General features: G+C 45.7%; 1 protein-coding gene across 4 annotated transcripts; it reads right to left on the bottom strand.

Annotated features, from left to right (window-relative positions):
* Positions 1-687: 687 nt before the first annotated feature.
* Positions 688-22895, bottom strand: synpo2a (synaptopodin 2a). 4 transcript variants are annotated; one of them, XM_084691397.1, is made up of 5 exons: positions 22720-22895; positions 14806-14957; positions 12804-13579; positions 7986-11065; positions 688-2629 (listed from the first exon to the last, which is right to left on the bottom strand). In XM_084691397.1, the coding sequence occupies exons 1-5, from the start codon at positions 22825-22827 to the stop codon at positions 2045-2047; spliced, it is 4701 nt and encodes a 1566-aa protein (XP_084547523.1). In that variant the 5' UTR covers positions 22828-22895; the 3' UTR covers positions 688-2044. The 4 variants fall into 4 exon arrangements, with proteins under 4 accessions (XP_084547523.1, XP_084547522.1, XP_084547525.1 ...); XM_084691396.1 differs by lacking the exon at positions 688-2629 and having other exon boundaries at positions 5580-11065; positions 22720-22885; XM_084691399.1 differs by lacking the exons at positions 688-2629; positions 12804-13579; positions 14806-14957; positions 22720-22895 and adding an exon at positions 12197-12328 and having other exon boundaries at positions 5580-11065.
* Between the last annotated feature and the right edge of the window lie 271 nt (positions 22896-23166).

Raw genomic sequence — 23166 nt, 5'->3', positions numbered from 1 at the left:
GGATTGGTGGGGCGGTGTGGGTGTCTGTTTGTTGTCATTGGTTGGTGGTTCACAAGATTTGGGGTAACTAAATATAGAGGTCAAGCCCGCCCCCCTGACCCCCCCTCCTCAGTTTCTCTCCTCTCTCTTTCTCTTTCCCTTCCTCTCGATCTTTTTCCCTTCCCCTTCTTTCTCTCCCTCTTACTCTCTCTCACTCCCTCTCGTAAATCCTACTGTGTTGATTAACCGAGGTTAGGCAAGGGCTCCGACAGGGTCGTGCTACAAGACTAGCACCTGCTTCCCAGATCCTCTGCTCTACCAGCTGACACGGTTGCCAGAATTTGGATTTTAAATTCCTGGTTCCCTCTCACATACTAATGGATGTCACGCCGTGTTCTCTGTAGTATTGATGTTATCAGACAGCAGGGAAGTGGCCTGCCCTCTTGTTTCGCTACATCCTCCTCCCTGCAGCTAGCAACCCTGGGCCTTTCGCGGTTGTGTAACTGTCTGCCATGCCATGGCAACAAGTCCCCACAAACCCCCTGCCCTCGACTGGCAACAGAGCATGTGACCCTCGGGGGCGAGACAGCATGCAGGTCCATGGGATGAGAGTGGGAGGGAGGCCGACAGAGAGAGGAGGGTGTAGGGGGGATTGGAGGGGGCGGTGACACATACAGTGACACACTGAGGACAGACGTACAGTACACCTTCATTCTTTAAAGGCTTTTATTGGATTCTGTTAGGAAGGGTTTTAAAGTGTTAGGCAACAACCGACTCAAACGTACTTTTTCAAAATTCAAGTGTTAGTACATACACATCAAATATCAAATGCTTAACAGTTGGTATGGAATGCAGGCGTTATTGAACTGGAAAAAACAAGGAGGGATAGTTAACCTCCACTACCGTAGACTACTGTGTAAAAGTACAGTTTACAACAGTGTGGATAATTCTCATCCATTCTTACAAGAAATTGTGTCTTAATGACTGTAGATGATAACAAATCAACTGTTCATCCACAACTATGCGTACACTTAAAAGAAAGTACTCTGAATAAAAGCTATAGGAGCTGTTCTCTCTCATCTGACACAAGCAAAGACTAGACTCAAGTAATCTATCTAAGTCTACTTCAGTCCAAAACGTACATCCCTCAGTCTCTAATATACATTGTGTCAACCGGGTTATGTAAGTGCAGGTCATTTTTCCCAGTGGCTGATATAGTGGCAGGAGACTGTATTTTATGTTGGAGGCCACTATCCTCTATCCGTTAATCTATCACACACCTCTCTCTCTCTGCCACACCTTCACGTGGTGAGTGAAGACACACACAGCGAAAGAAGGAATCAATCTTTTAAAGTGGAGCTTACAAAACAGCCTGCCTGACCCAAATGAGTAATGGATATTGCCATTTAAGGTTCAGGTCTATTGTGGACAGTTTGTAGTCTACTTTGGACTTTGGAATTCCTCATGTGCTATTGCCCATCCCCTGACACGATAGTGAGACTACTCTCACTAATGTGTTGGCTTCCAATGTATTATTTCAGTTAAGGAAAGCATTATGAGTCAGATAATCTTTGTTCCATTTTCAGATTTAGGATTTTTTGGGGTTAAGAAAAAAAGAAGAAAAAAAAGGTGCTGAAACACAAAACAGGCAGCATGCTAAATACTTCCACCATGAGATTGAAAGGAACTTTTAACCATACAAAAATGCATTTTGACCCTTTCACATCGAGCTTCACAATAAGGTGGATGTCACCATCTTAATAACACATGCCATAGCCTTCTACATAATTCTATAATCCACTTTAGAGTATCAAAGTAAACTGTTTAAAGAACAGTTAATATCTTTCCATACACAGACAAAAAAGGGACCCAAACCCATTTGGACTTTCTTTCGCCAGATACAACCTTTCAGTATATGCACACAATCTACTTCTGTACCATCTTTCAATACCCACAAACTCATTTGCTTCCTATATAGAAATATTCTCTACCTCACCAACGTTCAAACCTTCTTCTTCAACCTTCGTTTCTCTCCGCTGAGTTCTCGGTGTGGGTGGTGGTGTCTTCACCTCCTCCAGGTGTGGCTGGTGGTGTTGTAAGTGGCTTTGTAGCTCACCTGCCCCAGGGGGCTCCTGTACTCCGGCCTGCTCCCTGACGCCCTGATGTTGGCCTCCGTCACTGACCTCTGTGGCAGCCACTGCCTGGGCAGGGATCGGAAGCCAGCAGGGCCAGCGGGGGCCGACGCGGTGCTCTTTGTCGGGGACAGGAACGGACACGGCGGGGCGTTGCTCCGGCTCTGGTTCCAGGAGGACTGTGTTTTGGGAACGGGTTGAGAGGACACTTTGGCTTTCCACTCTGCAGGGGGCTCAGGCAGGAGTTTCCGTTGGGCGGCAGAGCGAACGTTGGAGGCTATGGCGTGCTGGAGGTTCTGGATGGCGAAGGCTTCGTCCACCAGGCCCAGGGGGTGGCGTGAGGCGGCTTCCCAGGGGGTGGGGGGCTTGTGGCCCATGGTTAGCCAGGACGTCTGCCTCCCCAGGGCTGCGACGGGGGCCTGAGATGGGGGTTTGGGCGAGGGGGAGGCAGATCCTGACCGAAGGCCCAGCAGTGGGACTCTGGCAGGTGGCGAGAGAGAGTAGCTCCTGCCAAGACACTGGGGAAAAATAAATACAAGATTTTAGACATGTTTACGTTTGCCTCAGGATCCTTCCAACAGAAACAAATTACAGAGTGGAACTTGAGTGGATGATTAAAGTTGCTCAAAGCATAAGGAGTCAAATGCACAAGCACCACCAGAGCCAGTATGCTCTTCACCTTCTCGATTATGTTTAACTGCCGACTCATTATTTGAAATTGTCCGATAGTGTGGTTTAGGCCTATGGTGTCTTAACAGTATTTTGCACTGAACAAATCATGCATGCTGCCTTTTAAGAAACACGGCATAAAAGATGTGTGCAGCCTACATGTTTATCTAGAAAAGTTCAAAGCACAAGTGATAAAGAGCCGTGCTCAGAATGCAATATCAAGGGAAAAGCACGTCCGTAATCAAATTGCACGACTCGATACATAATGCCCACTCAAGACTACACTTCAACATATGTCCTGACACTGCACTAAACACTCAGCCTGGCCTTCAATTTCTGAGAACAATTGGCTTAGGAGAGTGACTTTCCAAAGTGAGCCACGTTCGGCTCGTTTAAATTGGATCTGGCCCGGCTTTGGGGATTACCAGCAACACTTTCAAGGTATCTCAATGAGTCTGCAAATCTCCCTCAAGAGCCTTTATCTCGTCTCCTCCATGAATCAAAGACCAGGCCATTTTAAGCTCCCATTAGGATGCCTGGAAAGGAGGCTGAATCACGCGTGGAGAGGGCCATGTCGGCAGTGTCTCTCATGTCGTCACAGGTGGTTTATTCAGACAGGAAGGAAGGAAAATGCTGCCATCATCTGGTGCAAAGGTGTAAGGACTACAAACAATAGCCGCGTTTCCCAGATTCGTTAAGAAGCTCTTAGAGCGTGGAGCGTTCTAAGAAGAGCTTCGAATCTGGGAAACGCGGCCCATGTCAACAAGCATGGAAAGGACAGGACACAAGTATGAAAGTGGGAGCAAAGAAATTGCGTTCAATTGGGATCCATCTTTTGCAAACAGTTACTTGTCGTTTGTTTAACTAGACTGGGTTGTTAAGAACATAAGTAAAGAGGGAGTCAGATGGCTGAGCGGTTAAGGAATCGGGCTATTAATCAGAAGGTTGCCAGTTCAATTCCTAGCAGGACATATTAACGTTGTGTCCTTTGGCAAGACACTTCACCCCACTTGCCTCAGGGGAATGTCCCTGTACTTACTGTAAATAGCTCTGGATAAGAGAGTCTGCTAAATGACTAAATGTAAGTAGATTAGTGTCTCTATTTCCTGTCATGAGGGATGTTGCATAGGATTTGTCTGTGTATTTTGATTGCATAGTGCCCTCAACTTCCCTGTTTTGGTTTGTTTGGCAATGGGGAAGCAAATGTCTGAGGGATTTGATTTTACTTTCCCTTAAAAAGGTATTCATTGAGTCCATATTATTGTCTATTATTCCAGATGATCATTTTTCTTTCTTTTTTCTCTGAAGAATACATTCACAGCAATACACCTTCAGGAACAGGTGTAAGTAAGATTATTGGTAATATCTTGTTGGATTTAAATGTTTGAAGATCAGTTCTAAAGTAATTGCCAGACTGTAGTGAGGTCTGAACACGGGGATGTGAAAATGGCCCTAAGCAGCCGTTGTATCCCACAAGGCTGTGTGACTGGCTGCTCCAGATGGCGTATATTTTAGGAGTTTTTTCTCTGTGTGAGACAGATGTTTGAGCAAGTACGCATACGGTGCATCAGTGTTACGGGTTGAGATTATCTAGATTTATACATTTCAATCCCGTATCCTGCTTAAAATAGACCGTTTGATCTAACAGAGAGGGCAGGAAGCCTAAAGTGTTTACGCCTCAACCATGACCTCATAGACGTAGGTCTGGAGTGAAAGGTCAAATTTAAATTGTGACCATATAATAAGGCTCTACTATATCACTGGTGCAGAATCATAGACACCACTGCCACCTAGCCTTTCCATATTGCCACGGTCACATTTTTGGGTTGGAGAACTCACAAATGGATTTGTATCTTGGACCTTGATCTCTGTGACAGCATGGCTTGAAAGTACAACCCGCGTGTCACATCTGCTGCGATGGGCTCGTGAAAAGTGGAGATAAGGGATGGCGTTGACATGACAACGGAACATGCATGAGTTACAAATGTGGTGTTCCCCCTTCCATTTTCCCCCAGTGTATCTTTAACCTTTCCAAGACTTTTTGGAATATAAATTAGCGCATCAATAAAACTCAATATTTTCTAAAATCCTGTCAATCTCGGCATTCATAATTCCAGTTCTGACCACATTTTTGTCTCTGTCGCTCATGGAAAGAGATTTATGAGCATATAAATAAAGTAGCCTTAACATGCATCAAAATATAAATAAATCTACATGAGATTATAGAGCAGGTGGGACCAACAGGACAGCGCCACTCTGGTCAGGTCATTGAACAGATCAAATTTCTCCCGATATAGCTTACTGCTCTTACCCACTGTGGGCACCTAATGGTATCAAAAACTGCCAGACTCTATAAAAAGTCTCTCATGCCACATGCAACATCGATGGGTTGGGTCAGCCTTCACTCACCCTCCAAGTTCCAATTCAATGTTGACTACTTTTAAGGTTTACTGGACAAGTTTGTCTATTATAGTATAATAAACTGTCCACAGCTGTTTTGGGATAGGTAATACTCAAGCTAGATTAGTACTCTACAGTAAATATGCATTTCTTTTTGTTTAATCGTTATCCTTGGAAGTTGATGTCACCGTAGATTGAGTGTAAGTGTTGAAAACTCCATGTTCAAAGTATGTTGTACTGTACTGTGAGGATACCGTAAACTGGAAAGAATGAATGAAGAAGAAACAGTGAAAGCTCTATAAATGTGTTGCCAGAAATGAAGGAAGAAATCAGGGAAGATAGAAAAGTAAAAGAGAGAAAATCCATCCAGAGAGCATGCGGAAGTGAACCAAGGAAGGCGAGAGATAAAAGACATTTTAATGGCACTGAGGTGAAACATACAGAAAGTGCACTAGGAAGAAAAAACACCCAAAAGAAAATGAAAAAAGGTAACATGAGAAGGAAAGCACGCCAATAACTATACACCTAAACAGAACAGCCGATTCCTCTTCATTAACTTCACTGAATCGTAGAACCGAATATTGTTGTTTGAAACTTATTTTTGCCACACGTAAAATTAAAGCAGAATGAAAGAAACCTCAAGGTAGAGATGTGGAGATGAAACCAGGAAAGTGAGCAAAATGATTATTCAGAGAAAAGAGAAATTGGCCATTGCCAGTGAGCAGGAACATACAGCAGGCAGTACAAGCCTATGGACACCTTCACTACTTTAGCGCTCTCTAACCCTAACCCTAACACAATCTGGGACATGGGAAGGGTTATATTTAGGGACTGAACATGATGCAACAGCTGGTAAAAAGTTTTAAAATAAACCAAACCATTCACGTAGGGTCATTGGAAGACACTGACGGAAATCGGACAGGATCTACAGTCTAAAAGATGACACGTGTCCAAGTACATTCCCATCTCCAAGATATAGGACCCTATCATGACGTATACTCATTATGTGCACTTACATAAAAAAATGCATTACACATATTTATTTATGCTGTAATGTCTAAATATCATAAGGATGTGATTCATGATTCCTCAATATTTATCAGTGTATCATCTGCCATTATAGGCAATTTCCATCCAATTTCAATATACATAAAAACATAAATATATCAAAATATAAATATTAAAATAATATTGACCGGCAAAGTTGTAAAACCTGCCCTTTAATGTACAGTTTCTCAACTGAATTCCTCTAGCAATAATACAAACTGATAATCTTTTTTAAATGTTGTCTTTTCTCTTCCCTTGTTGCACACTAATATTCAAGATCTGACATATTAGTGTTTCCTTTTAATCTCTTCTTATCACATATATTCACTTTCTCTTCCTTGCTTTGATTTCGACCTGGCTTTTCTCTGCCCCACGTTCTGATGTTTTTCACTGATGCACACTGATGCACAAGTCCATGTCATTATTAGTAATTTCAGAGTTCAGAGTTGAACAAAAATATTGTCTGATATTTTGGCTCAGTTTTAACTGGTATTTAAAAAATATATAGATTATATATATATATATATATATATATATATATATATAATTATTGTTATTATTATATTTTAATAATGTACAGTTGATTTTGCCTTGATGGTATCAAGAGTAAGTGCAAAGCAGATGAACAATTTTTATAGAACTTGGATTTTCAATTCCTGTACTCCTAGATTTTGTTTTTTTTATGATTTCATGAAATTAAATATGTATACAATATAACATTTTGCAAGATTTAGAAAGGCGAAGTTCAAAAATAAATAGTGCACATCTTGTTTTACAAACATCTCGATTCATGTTGTTTCAAGCAGAGAGAAGGCACTCAGTAATGCTGTGTCCAAATCATTCTGTCTGGACTGGCGCTCCAGGCTTCCACACTTGGGCAGAGCATTTTTTAGCTGTGAATCTGGGTTTTGGAGCCGCTGCAGCACTGCTCCCAGAGACTGAATCAGGCCTTGCAGCTACGGGGAAACTAGGAACCACATAGGTGCTGGGAGGAGGTCCCTTATAGGGTGCTGTGGGAGGTACCTGGTAAGTGGGGCTATTAGCAGATTGGTAGGGAGGGTTTTGGGGAGATTGGTAGGGTGGGCTATGGGTAGGTTGGTAAGGAGGGCTGTGGGCCGGTTGGTATGGAGCTTGTGGGTGCTGCTGGTAGGGAGAGTTTGGACCTTGGGCTTGGAAAGCGGCCGGAGGACCTTGCTGATAATGGGGGTTATAGGCCTGCTGGTATGGATTACCGACTGCTTGCTGATAGGGATTATTAGAAACTGGTGGGTAGGCATTAGGAAGGGCTTGATGAAACTGGCCACCTAGCATGGGAGGTTGAGGGGTCATGCCATAGGGCTGGTGAGGGGGCTGGGGCTGCTGGGGATAAGGGGCATTTATTGGTCCAGCCGGCTGGACAGGGACAGCTTGCTCATATCCGATTGGCTGGTTTTGGACTGGAGGAGCAGGAGCAGGGGGAGGTTTGGGCACAGGGGGCTTGGCCTCCACTGCCGGACCATAGGTAAACAGGGAGGAATCAAGCTGATAGGGCTTATGCTTCATGACATCTATGACAGCAAGAGGTTTGGGGGCAGGTTTATCCTTCCCCTTTCCCTTTTTCGCTTTGGCTGAGGGGCTTCCTGGAGGTGGTTGCTTGATTGCGCCTGGTGGATACGAAGGGGACTGGATGGGGTTGTACGACAATGGAGGAGGTGCTCGGATATTGGGGGAGTATTTCCATGAACTTGGTGTGGATGAAGCAGGAGAAGCTGGCCTTGCCTTGTTTGCTTGCACCGTCTCACTGTCCACGACAAACTTCTCCATACGAGACTGCCTCTTGGCGAACAACTCGGCTCCTTTTCCCTTGACGGCTGGCATCTCGAAAGACGAACCTCCTCTTATCGGTGTTAAGACGCTGGCCATTGGGTTGATGGGCGAAGACGACCTTTCCGAGTTTGTTTGCAGTGTGGGAGGGGTAATTTGACGTGGAGCGCTCTGTGGCGAACTCCATGGTTTGGGAGATTGTTGAGCAACTCTGTGGTTAACCATTGGCACCTGGGTATTTACTGGTGGTTGTTGGGGTTGTGGGGTCCAGCCGGGTGTCTGAGGTTGTGCCTGAGCAGGGCCCCATGCATTCATAGGTGGCTGTTGAGGAGCCTGTTGCCAGATGGGTTGTGGTGGGGACTGAGTTTGAGTTGGTTGAGACCAAGATGGCTGAGGCTGGGCTTGATTCTGATTGGGGGCCCAGGCATTAACTGCTGCTTGTGGTTGTTCTGGTGGTTGCTGAACCCAGGGTGGCTGTGGCTGGGCCTGGGCTGGTGCTGGAGCCCATGCATTCATTGGGGGATGCTGAGTTGGAGGTTGGATTTGGGCTGGTTGAACCCAAGGAGGCTGTGGTTGGGCCGGGCTCTGTGGCTGTGTCCAGGCATTCATTTGAGGTTGAGGAGATGACACCCAAGGTGGCTGGGGTTGGGGCTGGGCCTGGGCCTGGTTCCAGGCCTGTGGTGGTGCCTGGTTTTGTGGTGGCTGAGCCCAGGGAGGCTGTGGCTGGGGCTCTGTTTGAGGTTGCTGAACCCAAGGTGGTTGGGGCTGGGGCTGTGCTTGTTCTTGTGGCTGGGCCCATGGTGGTTGGGGCTGGGGCTGTGCTTGTTCTTGTGGCTGGGCCCAGGGTGGTTGGGGTTGGGGCTGAGGTTGTTCTTGTGGCTGGGCCCAGGGTGGTTGGGGCTGGGGCTGTGCTTGTTCTTGTGGCTGGGCCCAGGGTGGTTGGGGCTGGGGCTGTGCTTGTTCTTGTGGCTGGGCCCAGGGTGGTTGGGGCTGGGGCTGTGCTTGTTCTTGTGGCTGGGCCCAGGGTGGTTGGGGCTGGGGCTGTGCTTGTTCTTGTGGCTGGGCCCAGGGTGGTTGGGGCTGGGGCTGTGCTTGTTCTTGTGGCTGGGTCCATGTTTGCTGTGGCAAGGGCTTTGGTTGCTCTTGAGGTTGGGCCCAAGATTGCTGAACTTGTTGCTGTGCTAAAGTTGTTGGAGCTGGAGGTACTGGGGCTGGTGTCCAAGCATTCATGGTTGACTGAGGCTGAGATTGTGGCTGCGGAGGTTGCGGTGTCACCCAGGGGAGCTGTGACAAGGACTGACTTGGAGCTGAGACCTGAGGCTTCACTTCAACAGGCTTCCATGAAGTCTCAGGTGGCTGATTCTGTACAAGCTGTGTTTGGGCCGGAGCCCAGGAACTCCCTTGAGGAGGCTCGGGCTGGGAAAGACACTGAGCCTGGAAAGTGGGGCCGTTTCCTTCCCATGTTGATACCTGCTGGGGCTGCTGCTGGTCCTGAGGTTCAGGGGGACTTTCTGTCTGTTCTTCCTGAGAGGGGAGATCAGGAGGAACCTCCTGTGGGGCAGGAGGGGAGGAAGACTCTGGGGCAGGTGCTAAAACTGGTTTGAGATCCGAGGCAGGAGCAGGAGCTGCGATGAAGCCTACAACCGGCGCGGGCATGGTATTTTCAGCATTCTGAGGAAAGTGCTGGTTGGCTTCTTCGAGCTGTGGAGACCAAGGTGGTGAATTGGGGTTAATAACTGGCTTGGGAGCCACTGGCGGAGGAGTCTTGTGTTTGACTCTCGGGGACTGGAGGAAGTTGCATGCCTCTGCTCCCAAACTAAGGTAGTCCTCCTCAGGGCCTGACTCGAAACCTAACTTCTTATCACTCCTGTTCAGGAGGTTCAAGAGCTCAGGGTTTGGGGACATCTTGGGAGCGTCTTTGAACGAAAACATTGGCTTGACTGTATTCCTCCGCCTTGGTTCCTGCAGGATCCCAGTCTTAATGGCTGGCACTGAAATGCGCTCGTCACGCGAAGCAATCTGCTCTCCCTGGCCTTCTTGGTTTGTCATCGTGGGGGAATACTGAGCAGGTGCCAGATTTTGGGCAGAGAAGGGTTTGGCAGTGCGATTGCTGAGGGAGTTCAACGCGTTGTTGGCCTGCTGGTGGCCCACACCGTTCGTGGTGGCCGAGTGCTGCTGCATTTGGTGGTGGTGCTGCTGCTGCTGCTGCTGATGGCACTCCAGCTGCTGTTGGTACAGGTGCGTCTGCTGATATTGTTGCTGCTGCTGTTCGTACTGCAGTTGCTGCTGTTCGTACTGCTGCTGCTGTTCGTACTGCTGTTGCTGCTGTTCGTACTGCTGCTGCTGCTGCTGCTGGTACTGTTGCTGCTGCTGGTACTGTTGCTGCTGCTGGTACTGTTGCTGCTGCTCGTAGTACTGCTGGTACTGCTGCTGGCTTTGCTGGTGCATGTTCACGTCCATGTAGGCCTGGCTTTCCGTGTTGGACTGCATGTAGGACCGTTCCTCCATCTGCTGGTAGGAGGCCTGCTTCTGCACCTGGACCCCCTCCACAGGCACGCCCTGGCGTCTCATCTCCTCGTGCTCGGCGGTTATCTCGTCCATCCTCACGCGGCGCTGGGCGAACATCGCGGCGCCCTTCCCCTTGGTCTCGGGCAGACGCTCCATCTCCTCCGGGTCGTTGAGCTTGCGCTCGATGTCGAGCAGTCCCCTGTCCCAGTCAAAGGTCAGCACCCTCCCGCCACTCTGGGCATCAGTGTAGAAGTCCTCGTCTAGTTCGGACTCGTTTGTGGCCACGAGGGTAAACGCAACAGTGTGGGTGTCCTCTTCGTCGTCGTCGTCGTACTCGGGCTCGCTCTCGCCGGTGCCGTAACTGACCAGTGTGTATTTCTTGGCCCTCTGCCGATGCCTTTTGAACATCAACACCCCCTTGTTGTTGGGGTTGGGCGCGGCAGCATTCAGAAGAAGAGCAATGCGCTTACATTTAGACTTGGCTTCCTTTACCTGCTTGTCAGACAGGCTCTCACTGCGCCTGAACCCTGGAGAGAGAACAGACAGAGAGACAGATGCAAGTAGGCAAGTTAAGGAGTGGAACTAGAGGAGGGATATTTCAAATTGTTGCTTCTTGTGGCATACATCGCACTACATGTGAAGTTTTTTGAGTATTAATAGCCTGAGGAGAACTGAAACCCCCACAAATCATCACATTTGGAAGAACATGCATTGGAAAATAACATGAATTCTTGACATTTCGGATATAAAAAATACATGTCTATTCATATTGATATGCTTATATGTGCAGTTTGAATTATTTTGATTTATTACTTTGCTATGCTTATATAACCTTGGGGTTACTAGGCTACAGTACAGTTACAGGTACATTAACTTTTATTTACTGTATACTGCAGCCATATAATTGTATTGATACATTGTCTGATCAACCAAAAATATCAAGTTTGCATGTTTTACTGCAATGTAGGATTGATAAATAGATATTTGAAGGATTTAAAAATCAGCAAATGAGTACAACATAACGTAGCCTGACATCGATGTTATTTTACAATTGACTATACAAAGTACTTAATATAAAATACTGTTTGTCAAGCTGACTAGAAAATACCTATTAAACAAACACTCAAAAACTATTTTTAAAATGATTGATATCATTCATTTGTTCATTCATTTTTCCCATGCTTGACTATTAATCAGGATCCTTTTAACTCACTGACAAACCTACAACAGATTTATTTATTCAATTAAATATGCTGCGGCAACAATCCATGAGGCAATTACCTAATTCCCTGACCCGTGTCTAATATCCCTGACATTTGTTCACTTATAGTACATGAAATTACCACAGCTGTGGAAGCTTGTTCACACAGCGCCCCCACCAGTAAAGCCAATAGCTAATACTTTAAAAATAGCCTCACATGCAGCACATTTACCAGAACTCAAAGCACCTCAACCAGTCCTTATCTGAATGTCCACAAGCTGTCCACTTAAAACCCATTTGTCCAATCGGATATGTCACATTCGCCAACACCTTAACCAAAGCTAACAACAGATACCACATAGCGCTATCTCCAGTGGCCTGGCCCAGCCCACACAACTCGACAAAGTCTAATTAAAAGACAACCATCCTTGCATTTGTATATTGCCGTATTACTAACCTCAAGGTGGCGGAGACAGGAGGAGTGAGCAGGGGGCTGGCTTTTTTAGCGCGGTTAAGATGCGCAGTTATAAAGGATCAGGTAACAGGCCAGGCCAGCACATGCTGGTGTCTGTCAAAGGGCCACTTCTGCAGGCATCATCAGCGTGGCTTTATTTATGTCTCATGCAGCTCAGAGCAATGCCCCTACCAACCAGGAGTCTATTCTAATCACCGCTCTGCATTCAGACATATCAAACAGCCTGGTCTAGTTATTGAGAATGAATGACAGTTTATATTGAGCCCCTGAATAAACACTAATGATTCCATCTGTGCTTGCACAGGGCAAGATTGTCTCTACTATGATTCATCTACAACTGGAAATGTCTTCTCATTTCCAAACTAACAAATGAAGCCCCTCCCACAGCAGAAGATAGCTTCTACTATTTTAAGGTTGCATTTTAGTGCACACTACCCATGGCTGAGGAGTCACTTGGCTGAGGAATGCCCCGCAGGCTGCTATTTGCAATTCCTTTTTAGCACTTAATAAGAATATAACGCGCACACACACACACACACACACACAGAATTCTAGCAGCGTCGTGAACAAACACATAGGTACTACTTACGAGCGTGCTTGGCACGGTGCTTGCTGGGTTTGCTGAGCTCCGAATCCGAGTCCCACTCCTCTGCCGGTGCTCCCCCCTCTGATGGTATTCCGAAGGAGACGCAGAAGGAGGCGGGAGCTTCCTCGCTGTGCCCTCCTCCTTCCTCCCCTTCCCCCCCAGATCCCACACTTCCCCCGGCCCCCAGGTCACCCGCTCCCCCCCGCTTTGCCGGGCAGCCCCTAACGGGCGCTGGGTGCTGCAGGATGACCTCCACCTGGCCCAGCAGGGCGGGGTGGTTGAGTACCACCCCATGCTGACCAAGGGGCTCCCTGGCTGGGCAGGGGATGTAGAGAGAGTGGGTTGCGGCGTGGAGGGCCTCGGACTCTCTGGTCTGAATGGCCCCTTCCACGCCGCGAGCGCTCCCCAGCGAGGAACAGACTGGGTCCTCCAGGCTTTGCTCGGAAAAGGACAACTGGAGCTCCACCATTTCCCCTGGAGAGAAGCCCCCCAAGGAGGCTGGTTGTCCCTTGCTCTCCAGGGACTCTAACCTGCTTCTCTCCCCCAAGGAAGGCAGGCATAGCTGGGTGCGGACCCGTGGGGTCCCTTCTGTGTCACTCTCTGCCCCTCCATGGTAGGCCTCGTCCTGGGTCTCAGTTACGTCGAGCTCCCTGAGGGTGTGGACCCGTCCAGGTGACAGGATGTGGAGGGTGGTGCTTTCTGACGTGTCCCTTGAGGGGTCCGTCTCTCTGAAACACGTCTCCTCTGACTGTAACGCTTGGTTGGTGGGGGAGCAGCATCTGTGTTGAGGTGACAGACGTGGAAAATGCTTAACTATTTGATTCCATTTTTATCTTTGTCCATTTTTCTTATATGTATTCATAGATATCCTGTTCACGTTTTTTTTTTACGTCGACAGGGTTAAATATAAAAACACATAAAAACTTCAGAGACAGAAGTAAGGTATTTAAACCAAACTGGTCTGTCCAATCAAGCACATGAATTCTCGGTCTCTTCCTCCTCATCTAATTACACAACGTAAATGATTACAGAGAAGCACTGAAGCAAAAAGCAATCTCATTTCATTGGGGGCCCACTTAATTACCTCACTGGATGTCACAGAGAAATGAAAACACGGTATATCGTCTTCATTGAGTGATATTATTGACAGAGACTTAATTAGACCTTAATGGACTGTCCTTTTCTCCCAAGAGAAGATGATGAGAGCCTCTAGTTAATAACAGCAACATGGCAGAAAAACTCCACAAGGCCAGCCAGGCAGCCTGCTGTCACATTGCATAGTGAGGCTCTATTTAATTCCTATCACCTATCAGTTCCAGCAACACCACAAACTAACCGACTTACATTTAACTGAAACCGACTAACTCACTAACTGAAAACTAACGGGCATACTATCGAACTGAAACCGACTAACTTACCATCTAACTAAAACAACATAAGGGGCTATTGGATTGTGCACGACAACAGTAAGGCGATCCTCCTTCAAAAGAAAGGCTGTGTGCCCCGATGGCCTAAATATCTCCCCTGGCGCTGGCATCAAGAGGTTATCTGCATCCGTATCTACCCAGGAGCCTCCTTCCTACGGGCAGTGATCGTTGATGCTGGCTGAGTAACGGCTGAACAGCTGCATGCTGGTCAGACACACAAATCTGCACCAGATGGTTAGTCATGAGCCCAGCCCTCTCAAAGGTCAGTGTGATTGCCAATGAAGCCACTCGGCTTCATTTGAGAGAAATTCTGCCGTGCTATAAGTGCAGACCACAGACCGAGTTCTGCCTGGGGATTGTGCACAGATCATACTGGACAGAGGCCGGGGCAAGTGTAGAAGGTCAGACGAGAGCTTAAGACTGAGCGAGAATTGATTCAGTCTGTCTGAATGTGAGTGAATGGTGATTACAAAAAAAGGAATCCAAGAAAACAAAATGTGCATTACAGACAAATTGATACCATTTCCAGCTGCTTGACATGCCAAGATGTTGCGTCAGAGCTGCTGGTTTGATTCTACCTTTTGACCAGGAGCTGCAGACAGTCAGTGGAGGCGTTGAGAAGAGCAGTGGCTTCTGGGAGTGTGAGGTCAGCGCAGGGCTCTCCATTTAGCGACACCACCTCATCCCCTTCGCTCACGCCTGCTAGGCATGCTCGCCCCCCCTCTTCTACCTAGAGACCAACAGCAGGGGAGAGAGAAGAGACACTGTTTCTGAAGAAATGGGTCAATCTGTTGCTGGTCATTAGCATGCTGTTGGTGCTAAGCCAGGGCAGAAGCCCTGAGCTTCAGTTCAAATCTGCACAGTATGTCTCAGATAAGATTATTCATCAAGACAGCATAGCTCGGCCAACCTCCACCTCCTTACTGTGCATGTGGGTAGTGAACTGACTGTGTTGACCAGAGAGCCCGAAAGACGAACTGTTTTATGTATTCATTTTTTGTTGTTGTTGATGAATATGACATTTTTACGCAAAACAAACAACCAGATTTACAGCAGATTCACAGCAGTGACCTCTGTGATCTTCACAGAGGAGGTCAGTGCAGGCAGGTGGTATAAAAAGCTTAGAGCACAGACAACGTCACACCCATAGTGTCCTGTCCAACACAGCCACAGGCTTTCAGACATAGGTCAAACACAGTGCGCATGCACTGCCAAGTACTTTGAGTGAGCTTCATTTTTAGCTTACTCACTAAATTGCAATTAAAGTGACAATCCCAAACGTGTTTCATGTGATATCATTAAAAGCACCTCAAGTATAACTTCTATATATTTCACTCAAGATTTTGGCCTGCTGGGATAGGTATCCAAGTGCAGGATTCATCCCGGATGTTTGCTGGCAGTCCATCTCTGATGGAAAACCGGTGCAGGAAATAACACACAACATAATAAGTCAGCTCTGAAAGTTGGCCAGCTGCTAAAACAGGTCAGCGTAATGCGGCCAGGCACTTGACCCACGAGCAGACTAAACACAAGACAGACACGTTCAAGAAGGGATTGATATCTTCCAAAAACAATACAGCAGCCAAAGTGTGAGCCTGTTGTTATGAATGAGAAAACTGATAAACAGTTCTGTGAAATGAAAAGCATCACGCCAAGAACAAAAATTATTTGGATTTTTCAATAAGAGACTCCCCTCCCTTTTAGTTCAGGTTAGTAGTTTAAAGTATGGTACTTACTTGGGTGGTTTGTGTGACCCAAGGGCATCTGACAGTAATATGTGTGTGTATATGTATGTTTGTGTGTGCGTGTCAGTGTGTGTGTGTGTACAGACATGACTGAGACTCTTTGGAAATGCGTGTCTGTGTACAAATACGACCATTCAATCAATGCCTGTATACTACACCATTCATTTCTCGTCTTCAATCTCACTCGATTTCAGTCTGAGGAAGTTCTTGCAAAGTATTACCATAAACGAGGTTTTCACATTGTCTGTGTACTGGAATCCTTGCATGGAATCACTGACAGTTCCCTCACAAGGAGCATGTGTTCGCAGCAGGCCATGTTTGTGAGGGGTCCCTAGTTGTAGCGATAGTTCTCCAGGGGGGCAGATTTTGATTATGACAGCGCTATCAAAAATAAAACTGCCGTGCCAGCATGTTGATTTGGCAGTATTTAGACTGGCTGCCCAAGGTGACCCCCAGGGAGAGCAAGACACAAACATCATGTTCAGACCAGTTTCCATTCAAGGAAAAAACATTCAAGTACAAATATACATGGAAATCACTGGAACAGTCCCACGAGGTTGTTTAGGCACAGCAGAACACAGCTGTTTGGGAACAACTGTAAATAACACTTTCCCACACCTCCTCTGAAAACAGATTATCTTCTTACAACTGATTCAAACCAATTGAAAATGCAATGCCACCAATTACGAATGTTTGATTAGGTTAATACAATATTTTTATGAACCTCTACACAGACACAATAGAGCGAGCAGAAGCATGTCCAGGTGTTGGCTTCACAAGCTAGTGATGGATTGCTACAGGCTCACTACAAACTAGGATCCTAGGATCAATTTCTGATTTGTCTCAGTGAATTACTAGACTGTGAACCTTTGAAAATGAATCAGTCAAAGTATGTACAAAAGCATATTGTATATGAGTAAACTGAACAAACCCCAAAATTGGTTTAATTTCACGACAGTGTCAACAAAACAATCAATATTCCCTCCAGTCCCAGTACTTGTTTATTTGTCCACTAGATGTCAGTGTTGAGTCAGTGTTGAGTCAGTGTATGGGAACTAAGCTAGGTCAACGGTGGGAACACAGCAAGGTTTATACAACAGGACTATGTTGCAAAGGAGGCCAGTCATTTTCTCACTATATGTTATGGGGTTCAGCCTTGATCACAAACAGCCATCTGATGCTATCACTTTATAATGTTTTATAGTAAATATTACGGGAAGTCAAGTCACTGCTTGTGTGCAATGCTCCATAACAGGTTCTGTGTTTAGGAACAAGCCCTAGAAGCGGGTAGAATGTCTCTGAGGCATTATCTCGAGTACTCAAACAAGTTCTCTTTAATCTTTACACAAATACATGTTTTATAGGTTCACCTTATAAGCTGATGACAACCCTCAGATAAGTTCATCTCTGATGACAACCCTCAGATAAGTTCATCTCTGATGACAACCCTCAGATAAGTTCATCTCTGGCCAGGGGGTGGTTTGGAGAAGTCTCGTACCAAACAGACCATTTACAGTATGGAGCCTGGGGCTGTGTCTAGACCTGAGACTGGGGCTGTGTCTAGACCTGAGACTGGGGCTGTGTCTAGACCTGAGACTGGGCCTGTGTCTAGACCTGAGACTGGGGCTGTGTCTAGACCTGAGACTGGGGCTGGGGCTGGGGCTGGGGCTGGGGCTGTGTCTAGACCTGAGACTGGGGCTGTGTCTAGACCTGAGACTGGGCCTGTGTCTAGACCTGAGACTGGGCCTGTGTCTAGACCTGAGACTGGGGCTGGGGCTGGGGCTGTGTCTAGACCTGAGACTGGGGCTGTGTCTAGACCTGAGACTGGGGCTGTGTCTAGACCTGAGACTGGGCCTGTGTCTAGACCTGAGACTGGGACTGGGGCTGTGTCTAGACCTGAGACTGGGACTGGGGCTGTGTCTAGACTTGAGACTGGGACTGTGTCTAGACCTGAGACTGGGACTGTGTCTAGACCTGAGACTGGGACTGCGACTGTTTTCAGACCTGGGGCTGGGGCTTGGACTGGGGCTGGGGCTGGGGCTGGGGGTGCGGCTGGGCCTGAGCCTGAGCCTGAGCCTGAGCCTGAGCCTGAGCCTGAGCCTGAGCCTGAGCCTGAGCCTGAGCCTGAGCCTGAGCCTGAGCCTGGGACTGGGACTGGGCCTGGGCCTGGGGCTGGGATCTGGAGACTTTGTTGGGGGAGCCGGGTTCTCTGTGCCACAGCAGCCCCCACTCCTCCCCCTTAAAACGGAGAGAGCATCCTTCCTTTGTCCTCCCCCCTCCGAACCATAGATACAGAGATGTACAATTATAGTGATGCATTGATGGATGAGTTCTTTAACTTTAGCATGAATAATGCCACATAAATGTGTATTATACTATTATTGCCATGTTTAAAAAATGTTTTACCTGTAACTTGTCAATATGTGCATCAGCATAACCACATCTTGAGTAGGAAGGAAAGAAACTTCAACTTTAGCCTCCTTTGGACAGAACAGTCATTTATTTGGTAATTAACACACTGACAGACTGTTAAGACTGCAAACTGTGAGACCCAAATGAGACCATTTATGTTCACGACATGCTTGACAGCCCATTCCCCAATTTTCCAACTTTTTATGGTTTTAAGCACAACATTGAACCATAGGAAATGCAGGACTGTGCACAACCAGGGGCAGTTCCTACTACCTACAGCTTAAAACAATTATGTTTTCAGATCTCAGGGAAACGTTTTCCAGCTGTCTCACAGGTAGTTAAGGATTCTGGTCAGATGGATGATGATTGTAGCTACCTCAACATTGCCCACCTTTGGTCGGCCTGGTGTTTACACAAAGACCACAATATGCTAGGGGGGACCATCTGTGGTCTTGGCAGAGGCAAAGGGACATCCTATTATAGATGCTAGATGTCATCCTCAGTCTAAGAGAGGTCTCCTGTCATGCTTGGCTGATGGGAAAAGCTGTTTTGCCCCAAGGCGGTGCTGGCTTAAGGAGGGCTGCTTTTTATTACCAACACAAGCAAAGGTTGATTTTGTGAAGTCAAATAGCTGTACAGAAACACTGTCAACTACACTGCAGTATACTGTGCACTAGAGTAATATAAAAGACGGGTGGTCTTTTCACAGTCATGTACTTGGCCTCCATTGTTACTCTTGTCACAGGACATAGGAGACGTTTCTGGTTCTCTTCTAGTGGCCTTGTGGATAACACGTTAGTTTTGAATCATCTGCAGCAAAGAAGTCTCTCTATTTTGTGACCAGCGGGGCGGGCCAGTTAAGTGAAGGCAGCACTTTCCAAAATCGAATCACTCAATACCCCTTTATTTCTCATGATGGTGGACATAAGTGACACAGACAGTGCAGAGGTGTTATTGTGTGTGTGTGTGTGTGTGTGTGTGTGTGTGTGTGTGTTTGTGTGCGTGTGAGACCAGGACAGTGAGACATACAGAGAAACAAACAGAGAAACTTTTTTAAAGCTGTGTGAGGTGTGTTGATCTCTTCAAATGGTACGCAATACAAAAGAAAGATATTACTTGGACATATTTCACAGGGACATCTACTTAATGTACAAAAAGAAATATTGCACTACCAACTTGGAATAGTCAGTCTACAGTTTTACATGGAATAAATAACCTCACTATTATTAAATCAGTAAAAACGTTTCTGCACCTTTAAAAAAGATAAAGTGGGTCATGACTTCACCATCTTTGTTCTCAAGCCAGGACTCCCAAAAAGTCGGAATAAGAAAACAACTTGCCATATATGGCAACCAGCTTGTGAGTGGAGACCCCCTTACTCTGTAGCGGCAACCTGTCAGTACACAGACTTTCTCTCTGGAAAGGAAGGCCAGACCTCTACGTAATTCAACAGAAGCTTCAAATGACCACAGATTATCAGACGTGAGAGAACCTCTGACAGTCGAGAATTTCTCACAATCTCGGTATGTTCGCTTTTTCAACTTTTAACTGACAGTTCGACTTTTCTCTACCTCTCACAAAATACAGACTGGTTGAGGCAATGTCTTCCAGATGAGTGTATGTAGAGGGTCAGCATTCAGATCACCCAAACTAAAGGAACACACATTTGTCTATTTCACCTTGGCAGAGGCAAACATTTAAAAGGTAAACAAAAGACTATATTGACATGAGGCTTGCACACTATAAATGTGGACTAACTCAAGAGAGGAACCTTTTGAAACATGGAATACACTGTACAAAACCCCAAATGCATTCAATGAATCAATGCCTGACAAATGAATGATGTGTTCAGTAAGGACAACATGCACCGAGCACTGGGGGAAAGGGTACAGAAATTAGATTTGTTGATAATTACATTTGACCTGTTTCCTTGAAAATATTGTTCACAGCTGCCCTGCCTTAGAATAGGCAAAGCTGATTTGGTATAAAAATATATAACAAACAGCCATGTTATACGTGGCTGACCTACTTGTCAACATATGTTTCCTAAATTGTTACAAGTTGCAGTCCAAGACCCACTCTGAGTGGAAAATGTTAGGCATCACTTTAGATTTATGCCATGATAGTTGTTGGTGACCCACATTATTTGTGCGGTTTATGTGTTGTTCATGACCCTGATCTTGAACTTTGTAACCATGCAGTTAATATTACCTAAACAATTGATTCAATTACAAGTAATTACATTAATTAATAAAGTATTTGAATTATTATAAAGTGTTGTCACTTATCAAAAGTTGACTGAGCTGAAGGTATATTCAGGCAGACCATGACCAAAGTTTTAATGAACAAAACTTGAATGTTAGAATAATAAAACACTTTTATATAAACAGTTATTACTTTCAGTAGTGTGGTAATATTGAGTATTTGCATTTGATCATGCTTAATGCCAACTTCAGTGATGAATTCCAAACTGACTTTTACGAGAACCTTGTGACTTTACAGCTTGTTTACTAAAATACTGTTTCCTTCAAAGACCACCAAAAATCAAGTGGAATAATACTAATAACTTATCTCAAACTGTGGATGCTTGTAACTCTGAGCGGAATTGGGCCATCAAAATGTCACTTGGCACAGTTGTAAAATTGAGTTTTTTGTTCTTTGAGTTTTCTCCTGACGCGAGCTTTAACGTCACAAGAATGCAATGAGGGAGAAAACCCCGTTTATTCTCACCCTCTCCAGGTGACAAGTCGATGACAGATCTGTTCACTTGTCCCCAGTCCATTTTGTTGACGCCCCAACACTCGCAGCCCTGAAACTACACCGTACCATGTTCTCAGGTGTATCAGTGTACACTCTTAAGCATTAAGCATTCAGTCATTTATGCTCAAGGAAGCAGAGTATTCCATGGCACAATTTCTTGAATATACTTAACAAACCTATTTAATGGTCTTTTTGTGTTTATTCTTTTCAAACAAATCAGGATGTTAAAGGAGAAGGATTTGGAGGGACACCACAGTAAACTCATTTAGAAAATAAACACATTAGTGTTAGTGTTACAGTGTAGGCATAGACCCTCAGAGAATAAACAGTGCCTTGTGTGCAGTGTCATCAATATGAGATGCACAAAATATGATACAGTGAGATGTATAGTGAGAGCTCAACATCTTTATATGTGCTGTATGTGGGCATGGTTTCAGAAATGACTGTTATCATCACTCAATATTATTAACCATATGACAAAGAACAGCAAAGGTCTCAACATGGCCACCCCAAAGTCAATACCTCAACTCTGTGCTGGTGATGGAACATGCAATGATGGCTTGAAATATGAGTTGTGACAATGACCTACTGTGTGGACCATTCAAGTGTTACAAATATTAATAGGCCTACGTGTCCTAAAATGTCACTGCGCGTACTATCATCTAAAAGTGGTTGGTCAATAGTCTGAGCCATGTATGATATCCTTCTAATATGAGTGCATGTCAAATGTAATTAGAGAGAATGTGTCATGGGTCGTTTCCTATCCAACAAAGTTGCCCCCATCCTCTTTGTTTCGTTTTTTAATTGCTCTCGACCTCTGAAGGCACTCTGAGTGCATGGAATCGTTTCCCTCCCGTCAGCAGCTCGCCTGTGTGTTTAGATTATTGCTGAAATTTTCACAAGTGATAACGGATCCCTCGCACTCTGGCTCAAACAAACTCTCCTTACCCTGACCATATAAGGGTCCTTTGGAATCCTTGGTACAAAACATCGCCGACGCGCAGAAAAATGGGGAACACTTGCCAGTAGCAAATAATGTTTCTCATTCGTCTACACTTCTTATTTTCATGTGTCCATCCAAGCACCTCCTTCCCAACAATTCCATCAACATGTTTCCTTATCTGCCACAGAAACACATGACATGTTATAATACAGCTTCCCAAATGCACATAAACCTTATTGAAAAATGCCCAGCACTTTTCAACAAAAAACAACACGATACCATTGGGAGACGCACCTTTTCTCCTCTGGCTACACTTCACTTATTTAATTTATAACGTGCAGGGTCTGTCTGCAGCAAATATTTCTAGTTTAAAAGGTAGCCGATCCTTTTTCAGACGCACATATTATTGCAAACTTCAGAGACCACGCTGGCAAAATCCTTCGAAACTCATACTTAGGCTAGTTATTTTATACATTAAGCACTTTTTGAATATAGCCTATACCTTTCAAGTCCACCATTAAACTAGGACAAACAAAATGGCATAGAGTTGCATAGACTAGTTTCAGTTCTAAAACTAGAATTTTAGTCTAAATGATGTGCCAATTAAAGGTTTTCCTTCAAAAGGAACCTACCTGAAAGACTTGCAGGTATCGGTAGCTATCCCCATGCCCGTCCCGTAAACTGAAGCCCCAAGGAGCCCCACCGCGCACGGTAATACAGATGTAGTCCCCAGTGCCCATGCCAAACGCAGCTCCTCAGCGAGCTCTCACCAAAACAGCTCTCATCAAGTTGTCCGGAGTTGGACCAACAAGGTTCTAGAAAACCAAAAGCAGCACAGTATGATTCCCATCATCTGCAAAGTATTTTGAGTCCAGCCCGCTTTGAAACGTCACTGCGCATAGACCCGCCTGCATGCATCAACTGGTGAAAACTAGGCTGCAGCATATCAATAATGGTACAAGACGGCCGTTTTTATGGTTCTGTATTGTGTCCATGTCTTTGATTTGAAACTAGGTAAATGCATTAAAACAAACTCGTATTTATGTTTATAATCAATTAAATGATTTCAGTTGTCAGAT

The sequence above is a fragment of the Hypomesus nipponensis genome, chromosome 25 (genome assembly GCF_054491055.1).
Source record: "Hypomesus nipponensis isolate SF chromosome 25, ASM5449105v1, whole genome shotgun sequence".
NCBI lineage: Eukaryota > Metazoa > Chordata > Actinopteri > Osmeriformes > Osmeridae > Hypomesus > Hypomesus nipponensis.
Note: the sequence above shows the minus strand (reverse complement) of the source record. Positions and strands in the feature narration are given on the sequence as shown.

What these genes read in the sequence shown, in the direction of transcription:
- synpo2a (XM_084691396.1), bottom strand. Translation starts at nt 22,827, where the DNA reads ATGGGCACTGGGGACTACATCTGTATTACCGTGCGCGGTGGGGCTCCT. An exon ending in GATACCTGCAAGTCTTTCAG is followed by an intron (nt 14,958 to 22,719) that starts GTAGGTTCCTTT and finishes GTTGGTCTCTAG; the next exon opens with GTAGAAGAGGGGGGGCGAGC. An exon ending in GCACCGTGCCAAGCACGCTC is followed by an intron (nt 11,066 to 12,803) that starts GTAAGTAGTACC and finishes TTCTCTCTCCAG; the next exon opens with GGTTCAGGCGCAGTGAGAGC.